The sequence below is a fragment of the Cebus imitator genome, unplaced genomic scaffold, assembly GCF_001604975.1.
Source record: "Cebus imitator isolate Cc_AM_T3 unplaced genomic scaffold, Cebus_imitator-1.0 Scaffold75, whole genome shotgun sequence".
In the NCBI taxonomy this organism is placed as follows: Eukaryota; Metazoa; Chordata; class Mammalia; order Primates; family Cebidae; genus Cebus; species Cebus imitator.
This window is the reverse complement of record NW_016107390.1, coordinates 7,166,016-7,186,842: the sequence shown is the minus strand read 5'-3', so window position 1 is coordinate 7,186,842 and position 20,827 is coordinate 7,166,016. Positions and strand designations below refer to the sequence as shown.

The window sequence follows — 20,827 nt, the reverse complement described above, 5'->3', positions numbered from 1 at the left end:
TGGGCGATTCAAGGTCAGGAGTTTGAGACCAGCCTGACCAACATGGTGAAACCCCGTCTCTACTAAAAATACAAAAAAATTAGCTGGGTGTGGTGGCACATGCCTGTAATCCCAGCTATTCAGGAGGCTGAGGCAGGACAATCACCTGAACCTGGGAGGCGGAGGTTGCAGTGAGCTGAGATCACACCACTGCACTCCAGCCTGGGCGACAGAGCAAGACTCTGTCTCAAGAATAAAAAGAAAGCAAAGCTAGTTATGGAACTCTTCACATTTTCTATTTTGTTTGTTGAGTTTGGTAAATTACATACTTTTCCTAAAAATTATGTTTTATCTAACATTTTTAAATTGTGCTGTAAAGTAATTCTAATATCTTACTACTCTAAAGTCTGCAGGATCAGTGTCGTGTTTCCTTTTTCATTTCTGAAGGTAGATATTTGCATCTCTACTTGATTATACTTGTCAGAGGTTTTTAATTTTATTAGCTTTTTCAGGAGGCTTCTTTGGAGGCTATTTATTAACACTTACGTCTGTTTCCTTCTTTCTCCCTTCTTTGGACTAAATTGCTGGATTTTTTTCTCTCCTAAAATCTTGAGATGGATATTTAACATATTGATCTTTTTTTTCATTTTTTTAGATGAAGTCTCGCTCTTGTTGCCCAGGCTGGAGTGTGGAGTGGCACCATCTCAGCTCATTGCAACCTCCGCCTCCTGGGTTCAAGCGATTCTCCTGCCTCAGCCTCCTGAGTAGCTGGGATTACTGGTGCTTGCCACCATGCCCGGCTAATTTTTGTACTTCTGGTAGAGATGGGGTTTTGCCATGTTGGCCAGACTGGTCTTGAACTCCCGACCTCAGGTGATCCACCCATCTCAGCCTCCCAAAGTGCTGGGATTACAGGTGTGAACTGCTGCATCCATCCTTAACATACTGATTTTTGTAGCTTTTTATCTTTTTAATGTATGCATTTAAACCTACAGATTTCTCTCTAAACATGATTAAATGTATCCCAATAATTATGGCAAATATTTTTATTATCCTTCATTTTTAAAATGTTTTAAAATTTTGACTCTGTCTTTTTTGAATAATGTATGATTTAGAAGTGTATTGTTTAATTTCTAAACATAGAGACTTGTTTTATCTTCTTTTATTATTGATTTCTAATTTAATTGCATTATGTTAAGAAAACATACTCTTCATCATTTCTGTATGTTGCCATTTATTGGGATTTACTTATAGCCCAAGATGTGATCAGTTTTTATCAATGTGCTGTGTATGCCTGAAAAGAATGTTTTAGGTTAAATGTTCTACTTCAAGTCCGTTAGGTAAATTACCGATTATGTTGTTCAGATCTTCCATATCCTTCCTTTTCTCTTTTCATTCTAGCAGCTATTGAGAAAGTTATTTCCACGATGTTTGTGGACAGGTCTTTTTTTCTTATAGCTCTGTCAAGTTTTGCTATATGTGCTTTGAAGCCATGGTATTTGAAGCACACATATTTAGAATTATTTATTTTCTTTATGAATTACATTTTTATCAATAGAAGACTTCCACTTTGTTTCTTATGATGCTGTTTGCTGTAAATCATTGTCTGTTATTAGTACAGCTATACTTGCTTTCTTTAGTTTAAAATTTACATGTTATATCTTTTATTTTCTGTAATCTTAATCATTTTTATACTTTTATTTGTATTTTCAGTAAGGAGCATAGGTTTGGAGTGCATTTTTTATCCTGACGGTCTTTTATTTTTTTCTGATGTATAACTAAGTCCATTTACATTTAATACAATTGTTTAAATGCTTGAATTTAAAGTACTGTTTTATTATATATTTTCTATTTGTCTCATCTGTTCTATAGTCCTTTTCCTTTTGTGTCTTTTGGATTTATCAGTTACTCTTTACTATTTAATTTTCCCTCTGGTAAGTTGAAAGCTATAATTTCACCAACTGTCTTTTATTATTATTATTATTATTATTACTGTTGAGACAGGGTCTCTCTCTGTCACCCAGGGTGGGGTGTGGTGGCATCTAGAACTCCTGGGCTCAAGCCATCCTCCCACCTCACCCTCCCAATAGCAAGGACTACACTACAGGGGTGCATCACCATGCCAAGATAATTTTTGTGTTTATTTTAAAATTCCTAATAATTTTTTTAAAGGTGATATTTTACTATCTTGTTCAGGCTGGTCTTGAACTCCTGGGCTCAAGCAGTCTTTCTGCCTTGGCCTCCTAAAGTGCTCAGATTACAGGCCTGAGCCACTGCACCTAGGCTTATCTTGTAAAATCACATACATTTTTGCCGTCTCCTCCCCCGCCTTTTTTTTGGTACTTTCACCTGTTTCCTGACAAATTAGGGCAACCTTAAGACCTGTTTCCAGACACATTAAGCAACCTTGAGATTCCTTAACTTAATAAATTTGACTTCCAAGTTACATGTTATTTTAATTCTTTCTATATTATCTCCACAAGACATTAATACTGTTTATATGGTTAGTATTTAATCTTTTTTCTTTGCTCTTTCTGCCTGCATCTTCAGGAATCTATTTGGGATTATTTTCTGTCAGCCTAAGGAACATCTTTTTGTATTTCCTTTAGTGCAAGCCTCCTAGGTGACAAATTCTTTAGTGTTTTTGGTCTCAAAATAGATTTATTTCATTTTCTTCTTGACAAATCTTTTTACAAGGTGTAGAATTCTAGTAGCCAGTTTAAAAATGATCATTCCACTATCTTTTAGCTTTCAGTGACACTGACTTCTTTACGAAAATAATCTATTTATTAATTCTTTGAAGGTAATCTATTTGTGGCTGCTTTTAAGATGTTATTTTTAGTTGATTTTTTAATAGCAGTTTTACTGTATTGACTCATTTATAGGTTTTGTAGGGCTTTGAAATCAGTGGTAGTTTGATACTTTCTTTCATTTTACAACATTTTCACCCATGATCTCTCTGTAGATAGTGCTTCTATGTCATTCTCTTTATGATATCTTTTTTCTGGACTCCACTTATACATAGGTTAGAGTTTTTCACTGTATCTTTTATCTTCTTATTTTCTCTGCAGTATTTCCAGTCCTTTGACTCTATTTCTTCATTCTGGTTTGTTTCTTTTTATCCCTCTTTGAATGCACTAATTTTTTATTCAGCTCCTTCTAATCTACCATTAAGTAGATCTGTTGAGGTTTTAATTTTGGCTACTTATCTGTTCTAGAATTGCTCAGTTTTTAAAATTATTTCTAGTTATCCATTGGCATTCTATTTTTCTTTTTTAAAATTTAAATCAGTGTCTCATTTTGTTGCCCAGGCTGAAGTGCCGTGGTGCAGACACAGCTCACTGCAGCCTCGACCTCCTGCCTCAAGTGATCCTCTAGCCTCAAGCTCCCGAGTAGCTGGGACTGCAGGTGTGGACCGCCACACCTGGCTAATTTTTAAATTTTTTTGTAGAGACAGAGTCTCTCTATGCTATGTAGGCTGGTCTTAAACTGCTAGACTGAAGCAATCCTCCCAACTTGACTTCCCAAAAGTGCTGGCATTACCTGCGTGAGCCACCACTCCTTGCTGAAGTTCTCTATTTTGTCTTTTATCTTCTTGGAGAGATTTAACATAGCTATTTTAAAATGTGTATCTATAATAATGTGGATCCCTATATGTCTTTTTCTATTGTCTGTTTTTCTATTGATTTTTGTTTATTTTTTATGTCTCCATTCTAGTATTTTTTGTTTTGTTTTGTTTTGTTTTGTTTTCTAATTTTATGCTGTGAAGTTGCTTAGTTTGATCTCATCTTTTCCCAGATAGGATTTATGTTTGCTTTTGCCAGGGACCTGGGGCACTACTATTCGAAGATCATCTTGAGGTATGTTCAAAGATTTAGATGATTTGAAGTTGAATTTTAGCCTTAAAAATGTTCAACCTGCCTACTTCTGATTTATCTTTGTTACCAGTGTGATGAAATTTTAGATCCTAATCCACAATGAGAAGTGTTAGTAGGACAAGTCTCCCTTAGAGGTCATGGTCTTCCAATCCCTTTCCCCTGATAATGTGCCCACAAGCTCTCACAGGAATCCTGTGGAGTGTTGAGGGGTGGGGGCAAAAGGACCCACATGAGCCAGCCTCCACTCCCTAGGTCTGTGTTCTCCCCTGAATCCTGGCTTGCTAATTTTTTCTTAATTAATATTTCCTTTCCTCTTCCCTTTGAGAGATTATATATATATATATATATATATATATATATATATATATATAGCTCATGTATTATTATTATTATTTTTTTCTTGAGACTGAGTTTCATTCTTATTGCCCAGGCTGGAGTGCAATGGCATGATCTAGGCTCACTGAAACCTCCACCTCCTGGGTTCAAGCGATTCTCCTGCCTGAGCCTCTAGAGTAACTGGGATTACAGGCACCAGACACCATGCCCAGCTAATTTTTGTATTTATATTAGAGACGGGATTTCATCATGTTGACCAGGCTGGTCTTCAACTCCTGACCTCAGGTGATCCACCTGCCTCAACCTCCCAAAGTGCTGGGATTACAGTTGTGAGCCACTGCACCTGGCCTCATGTATTATTTTTACAATGTGCAATTTACAGCCAGATACTTCAACTTGGCAACATACCATAAATGTATTTTACCTGGCATTCAATAAGATGTGATTTTAATGATTCTTGATTGTCCCACTATGTGTACATAGGAAAATTTTTTATTATTACAGCTATTTTTGGAAATTCTACTTTTTTTCTTTTTAAAAAATGTAAGATTGAAATAAATATATTCTAGTACATAAATTTTTTGCATACTACGATATATTTTCCCCTTAGAAAAGACTTCTGTGAGTGGAATTGTTGGTTCAAAAGGGGTAGGTTGGCTGGGCGTGGTGGCTCACGCCTGTAATCCCAGCAGCTTGGGAGGCTGAGGCAGGCAGATCACCTGAGGTCAGGAATTCAAGATCAGCCTGGCCAACATGATGAAACCCCATCTCTACTGAAAATCCAGAAGTTAGCCGGCTGTGGTGGCTCATGCCTGTAATCTTACTACTTAGGAGGCTGAGGCAGGAGACTCAATCCAAGTTGGGAGGCAGAGGTTGCAGTGCATGACCTATTTGTAAACATTTCAGAGATATCCGTTCATCCTGGGGTTTAATCTTTTGATATTATTTTATTCTTTCTGCATCATGTGTCATGATATACATTTCCAATTTTAAATAAATCCTTTTCTTTAAAAGTGAGCTATAGACGCTTTAGGCAATCCCATTTATGTGATCCACAGAGAGCTATTTGAAGGGTGATGTTATAGTGTTAACCGTGTGAAGATTGTGGCAAAAATAGAAAGTATGAGTGTGAAGATGACAAAATTATTTTAAAACCCTGTATTATTTATAAAAGCATGTGCACTATGATTACAGCTACATAAAACATTCAAAGAAAATTTAGAAAATAGGCTGGGCATGGTGACTCACACCTGTAATCCCAGCACTTTGGGAGACTGAGGCGAGTGGATTGCTTTATGTCAGGAGTTCGAGACCAGCCTGGCTAACATAGTAAAATCCCGTCTCTACTATAAATAAAGAAATTAGCTGGGCATGGTGGCACACTTTTGTAATCCCAGCTACTCAGGAAGCTGAGGCAGAAGAGCCAAGATTGTGCCACTGTACTTGAATGAGCCAAGATTGTGCCACTCTACTCAAGCCTGGGTGACAGAGTGAGACTCCGTCTCAAAAAAAGAAAAGAAAATTTAGAAATTATACACAGTGGATGTGGTTGTATATGGTACTGATTATTGTTTTTCTTGGAATCAAAACAATTATATAGGGTTATGCTATTATTTTTTAATAATTAAATGATAAACACAAACCCAGATATTGTTAATTCAATTCTGACTACTGTCAGTAGATCTACTTTTAATCCAGCTGGTCAGTCATATTATAAATGGCTCAAATGAGTTCAAATAGGCAAATAAATGGACATCACAGCTGGGCATAGTGTCTCTTGCCTGTAATACCAACACTTTGGGAGGCTGAGGTGAGAGGATTGCTTGAGCCCAAGAGTTTGAGATCAGCCTGGGCAACACAGCAAGACTCCATGTCTACAAAAACCAGAAAAACTAGCCAGGCATCATAGAACTCACCTATAGTCCCAGCTACTTGGGTGGCTGAGGTGGGGGGATTGCTTGAACTCAGGAATTGAAGGCTGCAGTGACCTGTGATCATGCCACTGCACTTCATCCTGGGCCAGAGAATGAGATGCCATCTCTTTAGGTAATTAAATAAATAACACCTTTTTGTTATTTCCCTAATAGTAATAATGTGTTTATTGCTACCTAGTCCAAAAAGTATTTACAATGATTAGGAAGAAATGACATAATTTTAGTGACAAGATCAAAGATGAAAAGACAAGATAATACTGAAGTGGAACCAGGAATGATACTGATCAGAAACATACGTTCCAGAATCTCTAAACGTGGCAGGTGGGCCACATACGAATTTCACTGTTTTTTAATAGCCAAAATGAAAAGCACATCTGATCAACACAATTTATATTGTCCCTGAGATTAAACACACACACACACACACACACACACACACACGACCACCCTAGGTGGCTCACATCTGTAATCCCAGCACTTTGGGAGGCGAGGTGGGCAGATCACAAGGTCAAGAGATGGAGACTATCCTGGCCAACATGGTGAAACCTCATCTTTACTAAAAATACAAAGATTAGCTGGGTGTGGTGGCATGAACCTGTAATCCCAGGTTCTCAGGGGGGCTGAGGCCGGAGAATCACTTGAACCCAGGATGCAGAGGTTGCAGTGAGCCAGCCTTGAGCCACTACACTCCAGTCTGGCAACAAAGTCAGACTCTGTCTCAAAAAACAAAACCACAAACTCAAAATGCCATCCCACTATTTAGTTCTTTAGACAGAGTTGTGAACTTCTAAGATCAGGAATAAATGTGTCTTCAGAGCCCTCCTACACAAAATATTGTGTGACGGGATGGGCATTTTAAGCAGTCTTCTGTGGACTTGGCAGTCTTGTCTCAGAGATCACACAGTTCGGTTGAGGCAATTCTTTTTGAGGTTCGTAGGACAAGGTTTAGAGCCCTCTGCTGGCCTGAGATAGATCTATCTACACAATCTAGGGTGAGGTTTGATTTGATTTGATTTTGTTTTGTTTTGGTGACAGGATTTCACCGTGTCGCCCAGGATGGAGTACAGTGGTGCGATCACAGGTCACTGCAGCCTCAAACCCCCAGACTCATGCAATGCTTTCACCTCAGCCTCCAGTAGCTGAGACCACAGCAGTGGGCCACCACACTTGACTAAATTCTTTCATCTAAAAATTTTTTTTCTGTAGAGATAGGGTGTTGCTATCTTTCCCTCGCTGGTCTCCAGCTCCTGGGGTCAAGTAATCCTCCTGCCTCAGCCTTCCAAAGTGCTGGAATTATAAGCGTGAGCCACCATGACTGACCAGGATAGATTTTAGAGTGGTTATAAAGAAATCAATGAGCTTCATACTTCAAGGCAATTTTTATTTTTCAATGTTTTTTTCCCCCTTCCTGCAAATTTTGATATCAGGTGGGAGATTGTACTTCCTGGAATATCTGGAATATCGTTACCGTATTTTCCTACTTAAATATGGGTCTACCGGCCTTGATAGACAATTGAGCTGTGGCAGTGCTGATAGTTTCTTAATAAGAGAGGAACCTAAACCCAGATTAATTCTCACACAGATGGACATCCTATCTCTATTCACAGATAAGCCAATCATAGAATGGGAATAGCAGCAATGCCTCTCAGCCAGTAATAATCTAGGTTCTGCATTAATAGACACACTGTTGGACAGTGAAATTTTCTTGCATATGGAAGAACCAGAAAAATGCTGATCTGAAAGATTTTAAGGTGGGAACCAAATCCTCATCTTACCTGTAAGTCTCAATGAAGCACTCTTAGAATGCCTAACTTTGAGCATTGTTATTTTCTAGTGCACACACTACAATAAATTATTTGTGGATCATAGCTCTGAGTTATTTTAGGCATTACTATTTATAACCTACTGAAAAGAAGGGGAAACAGCTGCTAAAAGTAACTTTTCTTTTTCTTAAGCTAGCAGACTTTTAGCCTGCTTATGCCACTTTTAGGTTGTGATTTTAAAGCTTCTCATATGCCTATGGTAGAAAGCTTGTATTTGTTTTCTTTAACGGGAAGACATAATTTCGTTCCGCAAAAGCCAAAACAGACCTTAAGAATTTAAGGATGTGGAGTGGGGCCATTAAAACTCATTCCTGCCTTAACCCAGAAATAAAACTGATTTGCTCTGTTAAGCAATTCTTATCCATCTTGACCTTGAAGTTTCTTAATACTCACAGGATGTTGATTATTAATACTTAACAATCCTGAGAAAACAAGGGAATATAGGATATTAGTAACTGGTAGCTAGAAAATAATATATTCTATTTGGGAAAATAAATAAAATGTTACACACACACAGACACACATACACACGCAAACACACACAAAGATGTTTATGGATGGTTGAGGAAATGCCACAGGAAAACTGTTAATTGAATGCAAAATCTGTTGACAAACAGCACAAATGCCAAGAAAACTCAATTTGCTCAACTACTTATAGTCACACTTAAAGCACAGAAAGATTTCGTGTTGGTTATGTAGAGATGTTGATGCGTACGTGAGATAATGATTTTCAATTTCTTGAAAAAGGATTTTTTTAAAGAAAAAAAGTGTTACTATTCTAATCAAACATAGATTTTAAAAAGTCAAATAGTATTCATGGCACATTACATTTGAATATCACTGTGTAATTTTCATAGTTCTTTTCACATATCATTTACTCTTGCTTCATACAACCTCCCTGAAAAAGACAAGGGACACATTTTTCCTGATTTACTGATGAGAATATCCAGGCTCCACAAAGTGATGAGATTTGCTGAGGGTGGAGCAATGAATATATCCTAGGACTTTTATCTACTCTGTTTTTTCTTTAAATAGTTAATTACCAGTAGGTTTAGATATAACAGATCATTAATACCCTCATTTTTCATATGCTACCCACAGAGTTTCCTTTTAGTACCTTGGTAAACAAATGAAGAAAATGAGATTAGCAGCCACAGCCTCTGCCTGTGTTGACCAGCCATCTCTTTTATTTACTTCTACTTGATAAATGTGTTAATTCAGTAGGCATCAAGTGCGTTATTTTCTTTTTGGAGATAGATCCTTGCTCTGCCGATCCCAGATTCAAACAATTCTCCTGCCTCAGCTTCCCGAGTAACTGGGATTACAAGCGCACGCCACCACACCCAACTAATATTTGTATTTTTAGTAGAGATGGGGTTTCACCACATTGGCCAGGCTGCTCTCGAACTCCCAATCTCAGGTGATCCACCTGCCTCCACCTCCCAAAGTGGTGGGATTACAGGTGTGAGCCACCACACCCAGTCTCAAGTGGCTTTTATGTAGTCATCATAGCACTGTCCAGAGCTAGGGGAGATTTGCAAGACCCATGAACACCCTTCTCATCCTAAAGGAGTTTTCCGTCAATTCGCGAAACGTGATATACACTCAGGAGTGGGTGGCAAGCCACCATTTTGGATAGTACACCATTGAGTGTCAAAATATGGGGTGGTAGGTGTGTTAAGTCAGCTGTCTGATTCAGGAGTGGCCTTTCAGGTGAGGTGGATCTGATTCAGGTGAAGTGGGACTTCCACTAGATTTTTTTAAGTGATTGATTAGACTCCCTGAGTGCGTAGAGCTGGAGAGGGCATTCTAGTGGCGTGAAGCTTGGTTTAGGAAATGAGAGATGAATTTAGGAAGGTACTTGGTAGGTATATAGGAACGTTGAAATGATATTTAAGTTGAAGAGTTTGGATTTGATTCTGCAGACGTAGAGGAGACATGAAATAAATTTGTTTTGCCTGTTTTCTGCTAGTGGAGCTGTGTGATGAATGAGAGGTTTTGAGATTACCATTACAGCCCTGTAATGCATTACAGTTCCGAGGTGTGGTTCAAAGACCGAGGGACTGACCGGATATTGTGTTGTTTATATGAGGTTTTACAGAGTGCTTTAGCATGCTTTGTGTTTTGGTGAAGGATGAAACTCAAATTGAGATAGTTTATCCCCTTGGTTGTTGGTGCTTCCTCTTTGATTTGGAACAAATTATTTCTGAGGCTGTTGGTAGGATGATGGCTCTCTAGGCAAAGTCTTTTGGTGGTTGATCATGACGCCAGGTCTGGAGTCTCTCAGTCACTCCAGCCCTGCTTCTCTCCACCAACCCCCAGAGGAGCTGGGGGTGCCAAGCATTTTTCTAAAACATGCTACATGTAACATATGTTACACACGAGGAACCAAAGCTCAGGCTTAGAGGCATGCTGTTGTGGCCGATTTGGTTCTGCTACTCTGGGAGATATTAGGAGGGCAGTGGCTGCAAAGATTTAAGAGAAGTTATTTTCTGGGGCTGTGTAGAATAACTGTAGCTAACTGTAGCTAAAATGGGTATCATCACCATTAACTGGAGGGTGGGGAAGGGTAGACTGGAGAGGGTATTATATTTCAGAAATTTTTCTCACTGCAGCCTCCACCTCCCAGGCTCAAGTGATCTTCTCATCTCAGCCTCCCAAGTAGCTAGGACTAAAGGTGTATGCCACCATCCCTGGCTAATTTTTTGTACAATTTTAAAATACTCTGTAGAGGTGGGAATCTTACCATGTTGCCCAGGCTGGTCTTGAACTCCTGGGCCCAAGCAGTTTACCTGAGTCAACCTCCCAAAGTGCTGGGATTATAGGCGTGAGCCACATGCCTGGCTACATTGCAGTTCTTTTCTTAAGCCATAACAGTATCCATGTTACCTGTTAAGAACTGACCTGTTAATTTAATCATATGCTTCTCTTGAATAAGTGAATCTTAGCTATTCCCAACAGCCTTGCAATTTACTGTTTTTTTTTTTAATTATTAAAACATTTTTAACTGTGAGAAAATACACAGAACATTGATTTATCACCTTAACCATTTTATGATTCAGTATTGTTAAGTATATTCACATTGTTGTGCAATCTCCAGAACTTTTTCATCTTGCAAAACTGAAACTCTGTACCCATTACATTGCAGTAACTCCCCATCCCCCCTTCCCCCAGCCCCTGGCAACCACCATTTTACTTTCTGACAATATGAATTTGACAATGCTACGTATCTCATATGGGTAGAATCATACCCTATTTGTCTGTTTGTAGCAGGGTTATTTCGTTTAGCCAAATGTCCTCCAGGTTCATTCATGCTGTAGCATGTATCAGAATTTCCTCCTATTTGAAGGCTAAATAATTCCCCATTTTGTATATGTATCACATTTTGTTTATCTGTTCGTTCATGAATGGATACTTGGGTTGCTTTTACCTTGTGGCTATTGTGAACAATGCTGTTCTGAGCATAGGTGTACAAATATTTCTTTGAGATCCTATTTTTAATTCTGTTGCATATATATCCAGAAGTATAATTGTTGGATCATAAGGTAATTCTATTTTTAATTTTTTGAGGAACTGCCATATGTTTTCCATAGGAACAGTATCATTTTACAGTATCACTAGTAGTGCACAATGCTTTCAATTTCTCCACATCCTTGCCAGCATTTCTGTTCTATCTTGTTGTTGTTGTTTTTGATAGGGTCTTGCTCTGTTGCTGGGCTGGAGTGTAGTGGCATGATCATGGCTCACTGCAGCCTCGACTTCTGGGGCTCAAGTGATCCTCCCATGTCAGCCTCCGAAGTAGTTGGGACTACAGGTGTGTAGCACTACACCGGGCTAATTTTTATGTTTCTGTAGAGAAGAGGTTTTGCCATGTTTCCCAGGCTGGTGCTTTGTTGTTTCTTTGTTTGTTTGTTTGTTTTTTAAATAATAGCCATCCTCATGGATGTGAGGTGATCTCATTACATTTTTATTTGCATTTCCATAATGATTAGTGATAATCAGCATCTTTTCATGTGCTTGTTGACTATTTTGTGTATCTCCTTTGAAACGATGTCTATTCAAGTCCTTTGCCCATTTTAAACTCGGGTTATTTGTTTTTTGTTGTTGATTTGTAGAAGTTCTTTCTATATTCGGGATATTCAATCCTTATCAGACTTGATTTGCAAATATTTCCTCCCATTCTGTAGGTTGCCTTTTCACTCTGATTGTATCCTCTGATGCACAGAAGTTTTAAATTATGATGTAGTTCAGTTCATTGATTTTTGTTTTTACATTTTTGTTGCTTGTGCTTTTGTTATATTCCAGAACTCATTGCCAAAAACAGTGTCGTGAAGCTTTTCCTATATGTTTTTGTCTAAGACTTTTGTAGTTTTAGGTCTTATGTTTTGGTCTTTATTCCATTTTGAATTTCTGTTTATGGGGTAAGGATTTCCTGGGTTTTAATGAAAGCAAATCTCAAATGAAGTTCTGCCTAACATGTAAATATTTATTAAATATACAGCACTAGTTTTCACAAGAGCTTATACAAGCCGACCTGAGGGTCAGAGCATGGCCAGCTTGCCACTCTGGTAGCTGCTTCACCTCACCTTGTGTGAAAGGTCCATGTGATACAAATACCAAGGAATAGGATTCTGTGCTCGGCTGTTGGCAGCAGGCAAGGAGATATCCTCCTAAACTAGTGGTTGGAGGTATCACGCTCACGGTGTCACACCTTGACATCATCCCTTGCCTGAGTTTTAGCCTTTTTAAGGATGAGGATGTTCTCCGATATCTTAGTCAATCTACTTACATTGAATTCCTTCAGATTCTCCAATGACAGCTTATACCTAACATTCATTATGTTAATTAAAGCCACTAATTTCACCAGTGAAAAACTATTTCTTCTATTCAGTATGCTAAATAGCACAGGTTCTGGTGTTGGTCAAGATGGGATAGCTGGAAGATATATGCATAGCTGAAATGCTTCGCCGGGTCTGAAATGTGGTCTCTGATATAATCCTAGCTGACCCCAGGAATCTGCATTCTCAGGGCCAAGGACTGTCCCTAAGTGCAAAGCTTAAACTAACTGGTCTATACATTTTATCTTCCCATTCATGCTGGAGATTATTTTATGAATTTCTTAATTTGTTCAATACAGAAATAGCAACATCCATCAGATAACTCATTTACTTTGTAGTCTCAACCCAGTAATTAGTGGGTGTTTTTGTTTTGTTTTTCTTTTTCACTTCTACCATACTGTTCTTCCCTTTACTGTACTTGATGTTGATCAAAGGTGTTAGGGAAATACAGCCAGTTAAGAAAAATGTCACAAATATAGGGCATGCATATATTGAGCATATGCTTCCTAAAATGGTTGAACACATTGTTATTCTGAAATCCTAATGAGCAGTTTTCCAAGGTGTTTACAGTCCATGGAGCAGCCTTCCTTGTGAGATTTGCAGGTTGTCTCCTGGCCCTAGGTATAGTACTAGCTGCTTTCTCATTCTGTCCAGATTCTGTTGTTCTGGAGCTGGCAAGGTCTTTCTTGGCCAGAAGATCCCTATCCAATTTATTTTTTTTTCTTGGCAGCTATATTTATTTTTTCATGGTTTCTCTCCCAAACAGTTTCCAACTTGGACCCCAGAGAAGCTGGTTTCCTGGGTCTTTGGTTGTCGAAGGCACGGAGGCTGTTATCGTCCTGTGGTGCTCAGTACAGCCTGTCCTTTGACATTCCCATAAGTATATAAACAATTTTAAAAGGGTTACCATATTCCAGTGAATTAAAGATGCTAGTTCAGGGAGTTCTCTGATTGAGTGTCTGGATTGTCTGATTTTATAATTTCCTGCAGGTCTAGATAGCATCTCTCCCTCCAAAGAAAGAGGCATAGGCTTTACTATAGAAAAGAAGTGGAGGCAAATGTGGTTATAAGGATAAAAAAAACTGTGTGAAAAAAAAATGTGCATCTTAGGAACCTACACTGAATAGTATAAAATGTTGTTTTAATGTTTCATATATGTATACGTAGATAAGTAATTTACATAGAAATGATTTTGCAATATATTAGTCACGGCTGTTTTTGTAACTGAATTAATAGCATTTCAACATTTTTTATTTTTAAATATAGCAAGATCAACTTTATACCTGGGCTGCAGTTAGTCAACCCACACACTCGTTGGATTATTCAGAAGGACAGTTTCCTAGGCGAGTCCCTTCCATGTGGCCACCATCCAAACCTCCAGATGAAGAACACGAGCTCAAGGATGCTGAAGCAGGTAATTGTTTCCTCTGTCTTCAGAGATAACTGCAAGAGGCAAGATGGAGAGATATAAGTTTTATTAAATCTTTGTGTTTTGTTTTGTTTTGTTTTTGAGACAGAGTCTCGCTCTGTCACCAGGCTGGAGTGTAATGGTGCAATCTCGGCTCACCGCAACCTCCGCCTCCTGGGTTCAAGTGATTCTCCCACCTCAGCCTTCCGTGTAGCTGGGATTACAGGTGCCCGCCACCATACTCAGCTAAATTTTTTTGTATTTTTGGTAGAGACAGGGTTTCACTATATTGGCCAGGCTGTTCTCGAACTCCTGACCTTGTGTTCTGCCCGCCTCAGCCTCCCAAAGTGCTAGGATTACAGGCATGAGCCACCGCACCTGGCCTAAATCTTAGTTTTAAGTAATCTTTTATTTTTAATTGCGTGGCATTCAGATATAGTCTTTTAAAAATATTTATTGTTGAGTCTTTTCTCTCTTTGCTCTTTTTGTCATCTTAAAGTGTTTTGTGTTACTGGCTGGCAAGATAGCATGAGATTAGCATCAGGTTTATTTGGAGGAGTTTAGCAGGATGATGACCCGCAATCCTGATTTTAAGAAAACATTTTATATTTGTCATACAGAATTGAGAACGATATTTGTGTAATAATGCTTTATGGAATATGGTTATTTTCTCCCTTGTTTTTTGTTCTTCTTTTTTTTTTTTGAGATAAGGTCTTGTTCTGTAGTGCACTAGAGCAATGGTTAATTACAGTCTCAGCTTCCCTGGCTCAAGCGATGCTCCCAACTCAGCCTCCCAAGTAGCTGGGACCACAGCCATGCACCATCACGTCCGGCAAATTTTTTGTGGAGCCACAGTCTCACCATGTTGCCGAGGCTGATCCAGACTTTGGGGCTCACCTCGGTCTCCTAAAGTACTAGAATTATAAGCATGAGCCGTAGCACCTGGGCTTTTCTTCATTTTGTTGTAATAAATTCCCAACTTCCTCTTGGTGAATGAACTAGGCATAAATATTGATTTCTGAAGCCTGAATGAGGAGTAAATAGAAGAGCATCATTGGTATTCATAGATTTCCCCTCCAGCAGGTTTTCCTAAATGGTAACATAGATATTAGAGTTAAGAATTTTGATTTTTTTTTCCTCATTAGCTCATAGAGAGGAAGATAGTCATTAGAAACTTATTTTTGACACATAGTTGCAGATCATAAATTAAGAGTATGGAGCTTGGGTTTTTGCCACTTATTAGTTTTGTAATTTTAGGCAGACTTTCTAACTACTGTACTGTTTTCTCATCTGTAAAATGGTGATGAGAATAGCATGTACTGCATAGCGCTGTTCTGAGAATTACAGGCATTTATGTGAAGCATTAGAATGTAGATTGCAGTGCCTAGCTCAGTGTGTTTAATATTATTTATTATAATTATCATTATTTCATGTCATCGCCTTAGTCATGAGGTCCCTTTCAAGCCAACAATGGCCAAGAATGTAAAAGGTTTTATTCCAGTCCCCTACCCAAAGTTCTACAAAGGGAGCCTTGCCTTCTATTTTTATCTCAGTCTCTGGAGGGATGTATTTACACCTTTTTTCTTTCCACAAGGGCCCTGAAATGGGGCCCACACTTGACTTTGAATCTCCCATTTCAAATGTCCAGTGCTTTTGAAACACTGCTTGGTATTCAGTAGGTGGGCTGTCCTCCCTGAAATGAACACAAATGGGGGATAGGGTGTAGGAGGTGGTGTTCCAGGTAGGACGCTGAGTTTATCATAACACAGAGAGCAGTTTCCCAAAGGCCAAAGCAGAGTTCCACTAAGCAAAGATGTTCAGAGAGACCTCTAACATGATAGCACCTGAAAATCAAGGGAGTAAAAGTACTTTTCGTTTTTAAAGAAAAACACACAACTGAAAATATTGATCCCATTATCTACACTATTTATGATAACATTTATTGATGCAAAATACTCAGGGGTAGATATAGTAGAATTAATCGATTTCACGGAGAGCCCTTTTAACAGTGATTTATATCCCGTGTTTTGCATCATTGATTGGTTGATATTTTCATGTTTTCTGTTCCCTACTATGTATCATTCTCAACTTTTCTAACTGAAACATTTATATGATATTCTTAAATTTTAGGGCACTTTACAAAATGGTATGAAACATTTTATATTGCTGGTTATATATACTGGTGGAGCATTTGACTCAAAGTTAATTGAGTGTGATGATCTAAATTTTAGTTTGGTAAAAGATGATAGTTAGAACTGATACCAGGAAGTTTGTCATCTGGTTTTTGCTTCATGATTTGATAGCTTGCAAAATGCCAGAGGAAGTGATTTTTAACGAAATAACTTGTCTCCTTTTTAAAAATGCATTCTTGAAGAGGATGATGGAGGTAAGAAGAATTTAACATAGTGACTTATTTTTCTCTGGTTGGTCTATTATAAACCCCAACAGCCATATAGTATTTTTTTCATGAGAGTGACCTAATGTGTCTTTCTAAATGTTTTCTGTTGTGACTCCCTGCCGTTCACTGGGAAAGACACTTCCATGAGATAGCCTCATTCCCCAGGACCATACCACAATCTCTTCTAATCAGTCAGTTGTAAGAGTGGGAATGTCAGTATCATTGGGTAACTTTGCCTGCAATAGCATGTTTTACGTCAATCACAAAGTTTGATAGTATAATTGTTAATAGTATTGATCTATTTGTAGTTAACTGGTAGGTGCACATTCTTATGTAGTGACATCTTGGTTAAATCCACTGTATGTAACATGTGACCCCTTTCTTTTTAATTTTTTTTGTGTCACCCAGGATGGAGTGTAGTGGCACAATTTTGGCTCACTGCAACCTCTGCCTCCCCGGTTCAAGTGAGTCTCCTGTCTCAGCCTCCTGAGTAGCTGGGATTACAGGCACCCGCCACCATGCCTGGCTAATTTTTGTATTTTTAGTAGAGAGGTGGTTTCACTACATTAGCTAGGCTGGTCTCAAACTCCTGACCTCAAGTGATTCACCCACCTCAGCCTCCCAAAGTACTGGGATTATAGGAATGAGCCACTGTGCCTGGCTGACCCCTTCCTGTTTTAATTCAAAGTAAAAGAATTCAATGACATTTTTTTTGAAGAAGAAGAAAGACTTGCAGGTCTAGCTTAGAAAATTGAAGAAGTTTTTTTTGTTTGGTGTGTGTGTGTGCGTGTGTGTGTGTGTGTGTGTGTGTGGTTTGTTTTTTGCTTGTTTTGTTTGTTGTTGTTGTTTGTGGCTCGTTTTTGTTGGTTTGTTTGTTTGAGACAGTGTCTCAGTCTGTCACCCAGGCTGGAGTGCAATGGCACGATCTGGGTTCACTGCAACTACAGCCTCCCGGGTTCAGCTGATTCTCCTACCTCAGCCTCCCAAGCAGCTGGAATTATAGGCACCCGCCACTTTACCCAGCTAATTTCTGTATGTTTGTAGAGATGGGGTTTCCCCATGCTGGCCCAACTGCTCTTGGACTCCTGACCTCAGGTGATCTACCCACCTTGGTCTCCCAAGGTGCTGGGATTACAGGCATGAGCCACTGTGCCTGGCCTTTTTTTCTACCTCTTAAAATTGATTTCCTAATTCACATATCCAGCTAATTCAGATTTGTGGTCCTCTGTCTTCTGCCTTTTTCATGTATCTCACTTTAACTGCATAAAGAGTATCTCACTTTAACATTTTCATTATCTCTTCTGTGAAGGATGTTTTTTTCCACCTTTATGTATTGATGAAGGAACTGACCCTTCTACTTATGAATTGGAAGTGCTGAGGCCATGGCGAGGTCTTGGTGCTTTTTCTTACCAGTGAGTTGCAGATTCCTGGCAGTGCTTTGCTCTCATCCTGGCTCCCTATGCAGTGGCATTGCCTCCACACATGGGCCTAAGGTGTTAGCATCGTCCTTTTGAAGTCTGCAGAACACCTCCTGAATGATAAGACTGGCTGGGGCAAAAGGAAGTAATGTGCTTCAAATATTGGTGGCATTAAACAAATAAAAAACCAAAACAAGTTGGAAGCAGAAACATTGATGCAAAGAAATCCTTTCCATTTATCATTTTCTCTCTATCTCCTCCCTCCATTTTTCCTTGCCTGTACAAGGCACTCACCCACCCATCCATGGCTGTTTTCCACTCACGGGCTCTTTTCTGGAGTCCCAGGACATTCTGTTCATATCTCTGTCGTTTGTTATGGACTAATTTTTTTCTGTTTATATGCGTGTGTGTGTGTGTGTGTGTGTGTGTGTGTGTATGTGTGTGTGTGTCTGTCTTCCCTATCGGCTTTTAGAATTTCAAGACCTTCTGGCACACGGTACATACTTAAATATTCGAGTGAATGATGAAAATCTTTTGCTGGAAAAGATCTAAATAACTATCTTCTGAGCACATTAATCCAAGATTTGAGGGAGAGTTTTGTATGGGCTAAAACAGTTTATGGACCAATTTAGGAGCTCAATACCAAGTTTCAAAGGTCGTTCAATAGATTTGAACAACATCCATGAAATAATTAACTTGACTTTTCAAATTCATGGAGAAGCAGGAGCAGGAGCAAGGTGTGTAGACGTGAATAGGAACTTGACCATTGTTGTTGCATCTATGGAAAATCAAATCCCTTACGTTTCTTTGAAAATGTTAATGGCTGAGCAGAAACAGACGACTGACTTTAGAAAGGCAATCAAGCACAGAAAGTCCTCAAAGAAAATATATGGAAGAGGATCTGGTAGAAACATGGTAGATGACTTCCTGCTGCAAGGAATAAAAGAAAAAATAAAGAACCATGGCAGAATATTTTCATGTAAAAATCCTTTAAAATGCTGTTATCCACCAACCGAATACATTGTAATTCACCTTTTTTCCAAAAAAAGATTTGAGCAGCTTATAAATATGTAAAATGTACAAAAGGATCATAAAGTAATATAGAGCAAACTAAAAGGAATTAGAGATGGAACAGTAAAATGAAACAGAGATAAGATAGCCCACTGAAATGTATCTCATAAGGATCTGACATTTTTAAAGGTAATTGGAAATGTAGCCCTCAGGTACAAAGCAGAAAGGGGAATGTGAATGTTTTCCTCAGTGTCCGTGAGATTGAAAACACAATCTCTCAGAGAAGCACAAATAATATCCTAAAGAAGTATCTCTAGTGATTTCTAAGAGAAGAGATTCTATGCCTTGCAGTGTAACTACAGTATCATCAACTTATTTGTTGTTTGGTTTTTTTTTTGAGACAGGGTTTAACTCTCATCCAGGCTGGTGTGTGGTGGCATGATCTCGGCTCACTGTAGCCTTCACCACCCGAGCTCAAGTGATCCTTCCACCTGAGCCTCCCAAAGTGCTGGGATTGCAGGTGGGAGTCACCATACCAAGCTAATTTTTACAGTGTTTTGTAGAGATGGGGTTTGGTCATGTAGCTCAGGCTGGTACTGAACTCCTGGGCTCACGTGATCCTCCTACCTTGGCTCCCAAAGTGCTGGAATTACAGACGTGAGCCACCATACCTGGCCCATTTCTGTGTTTCGTGTAAATGTTTTAACATATGTTCACTTGAGATAATGTAGAAATTCTATGAGGGACCAAGGCAGAATTGATAGAGTTCTATCTCTCTGAGCTTCTCACTTAATCAAGGAATAAAATGTACTGGCCTAGACTGACTCTGTTGCCCAAAGATAATTCACTATTTTCAACATGTAAATGTATAATATATATAATGTATTTATATGTTATATATAATAATTATATATAATTGATACATATATAATGAATTTATAGATTATATATAATATATATAGTGAATTTATAGATTATATATAATATATAATGAATTTATCAATTATATATTATATGTAATGAATTATCAATTATATAAATATAATGAATTCATAGATTATATATAACATATATAGTGAATTTATAGATTATATATAATATATAATGATTTTAATTATATATAATATATATAATTATCAATTATATGATATATAATGAATTTATGTTACATATAATATAGACAATGAATTTATAGATTATATATAATATATAATGAATTTATAGATTACATAATATAATGAATTTATAGATTATATAATATATATAATGAATTTATACATTATAGATAATATATAATGAATTTATACATTATAGATAATATATTATACACATGCATACATATAGTTTTTATAACATTTTATAAAATTGGCCTTCATTTTCTACTGAGCTAACTATAACCTGGATGTGGCTATATTTTGTTGACAATGAGAGGCAGATCCTCAAAACTATTAAATAATCAAGCAGATCATGGAATTGGTCTCATTTAGGAAAATGTAAGTGTTGAACCCCATCTTCATTTGTGGAAATAAATGATATATGATAATTAAAAACATCTTGCATTTATTAGGCAGCCAGTCGTAAGTCACGCTACGTAAATGAAGTTTAATGAATTCTGTTTCAGTTAAATTGACTGGATTTGAATCAAGCCGGTATATGCCATTAAATCATAATTTTATATAGCGGCATTTTTCCTTAAAATGTCTGATCGGCCGGGCGCGGTGGCTCACGCCTGTAATCCCAGCACTGTGGGAGGCCGAGGCGGGTGGATCACGAGGTCAAGAGATCGAGACCATCCTGGTCAACA

General features: G+C 38.2%; 1 protein-coding gene across 1 annotated transcript in view; it reads left to right on the top strand.

The window, feature by feature from the left end:
- The window catches only part of FMN2 (formin 2), a 383,202-nt gene that overhangs the window by 70,782 nt on the left and 291,593 nt on the right, over positions 1–20,827 (top strand). Inside the window, exon 3 of the mRNA XM_037739857.1 lies at positions 14,055–14,202. Within this exon, the coding sequence (XP_037595785.1) occupies positions 14,055–14,202 (148 nt within the window). The remainder of the gene's footprint in view (positions 1–14,054; positions 14,203–20,827) is intronic.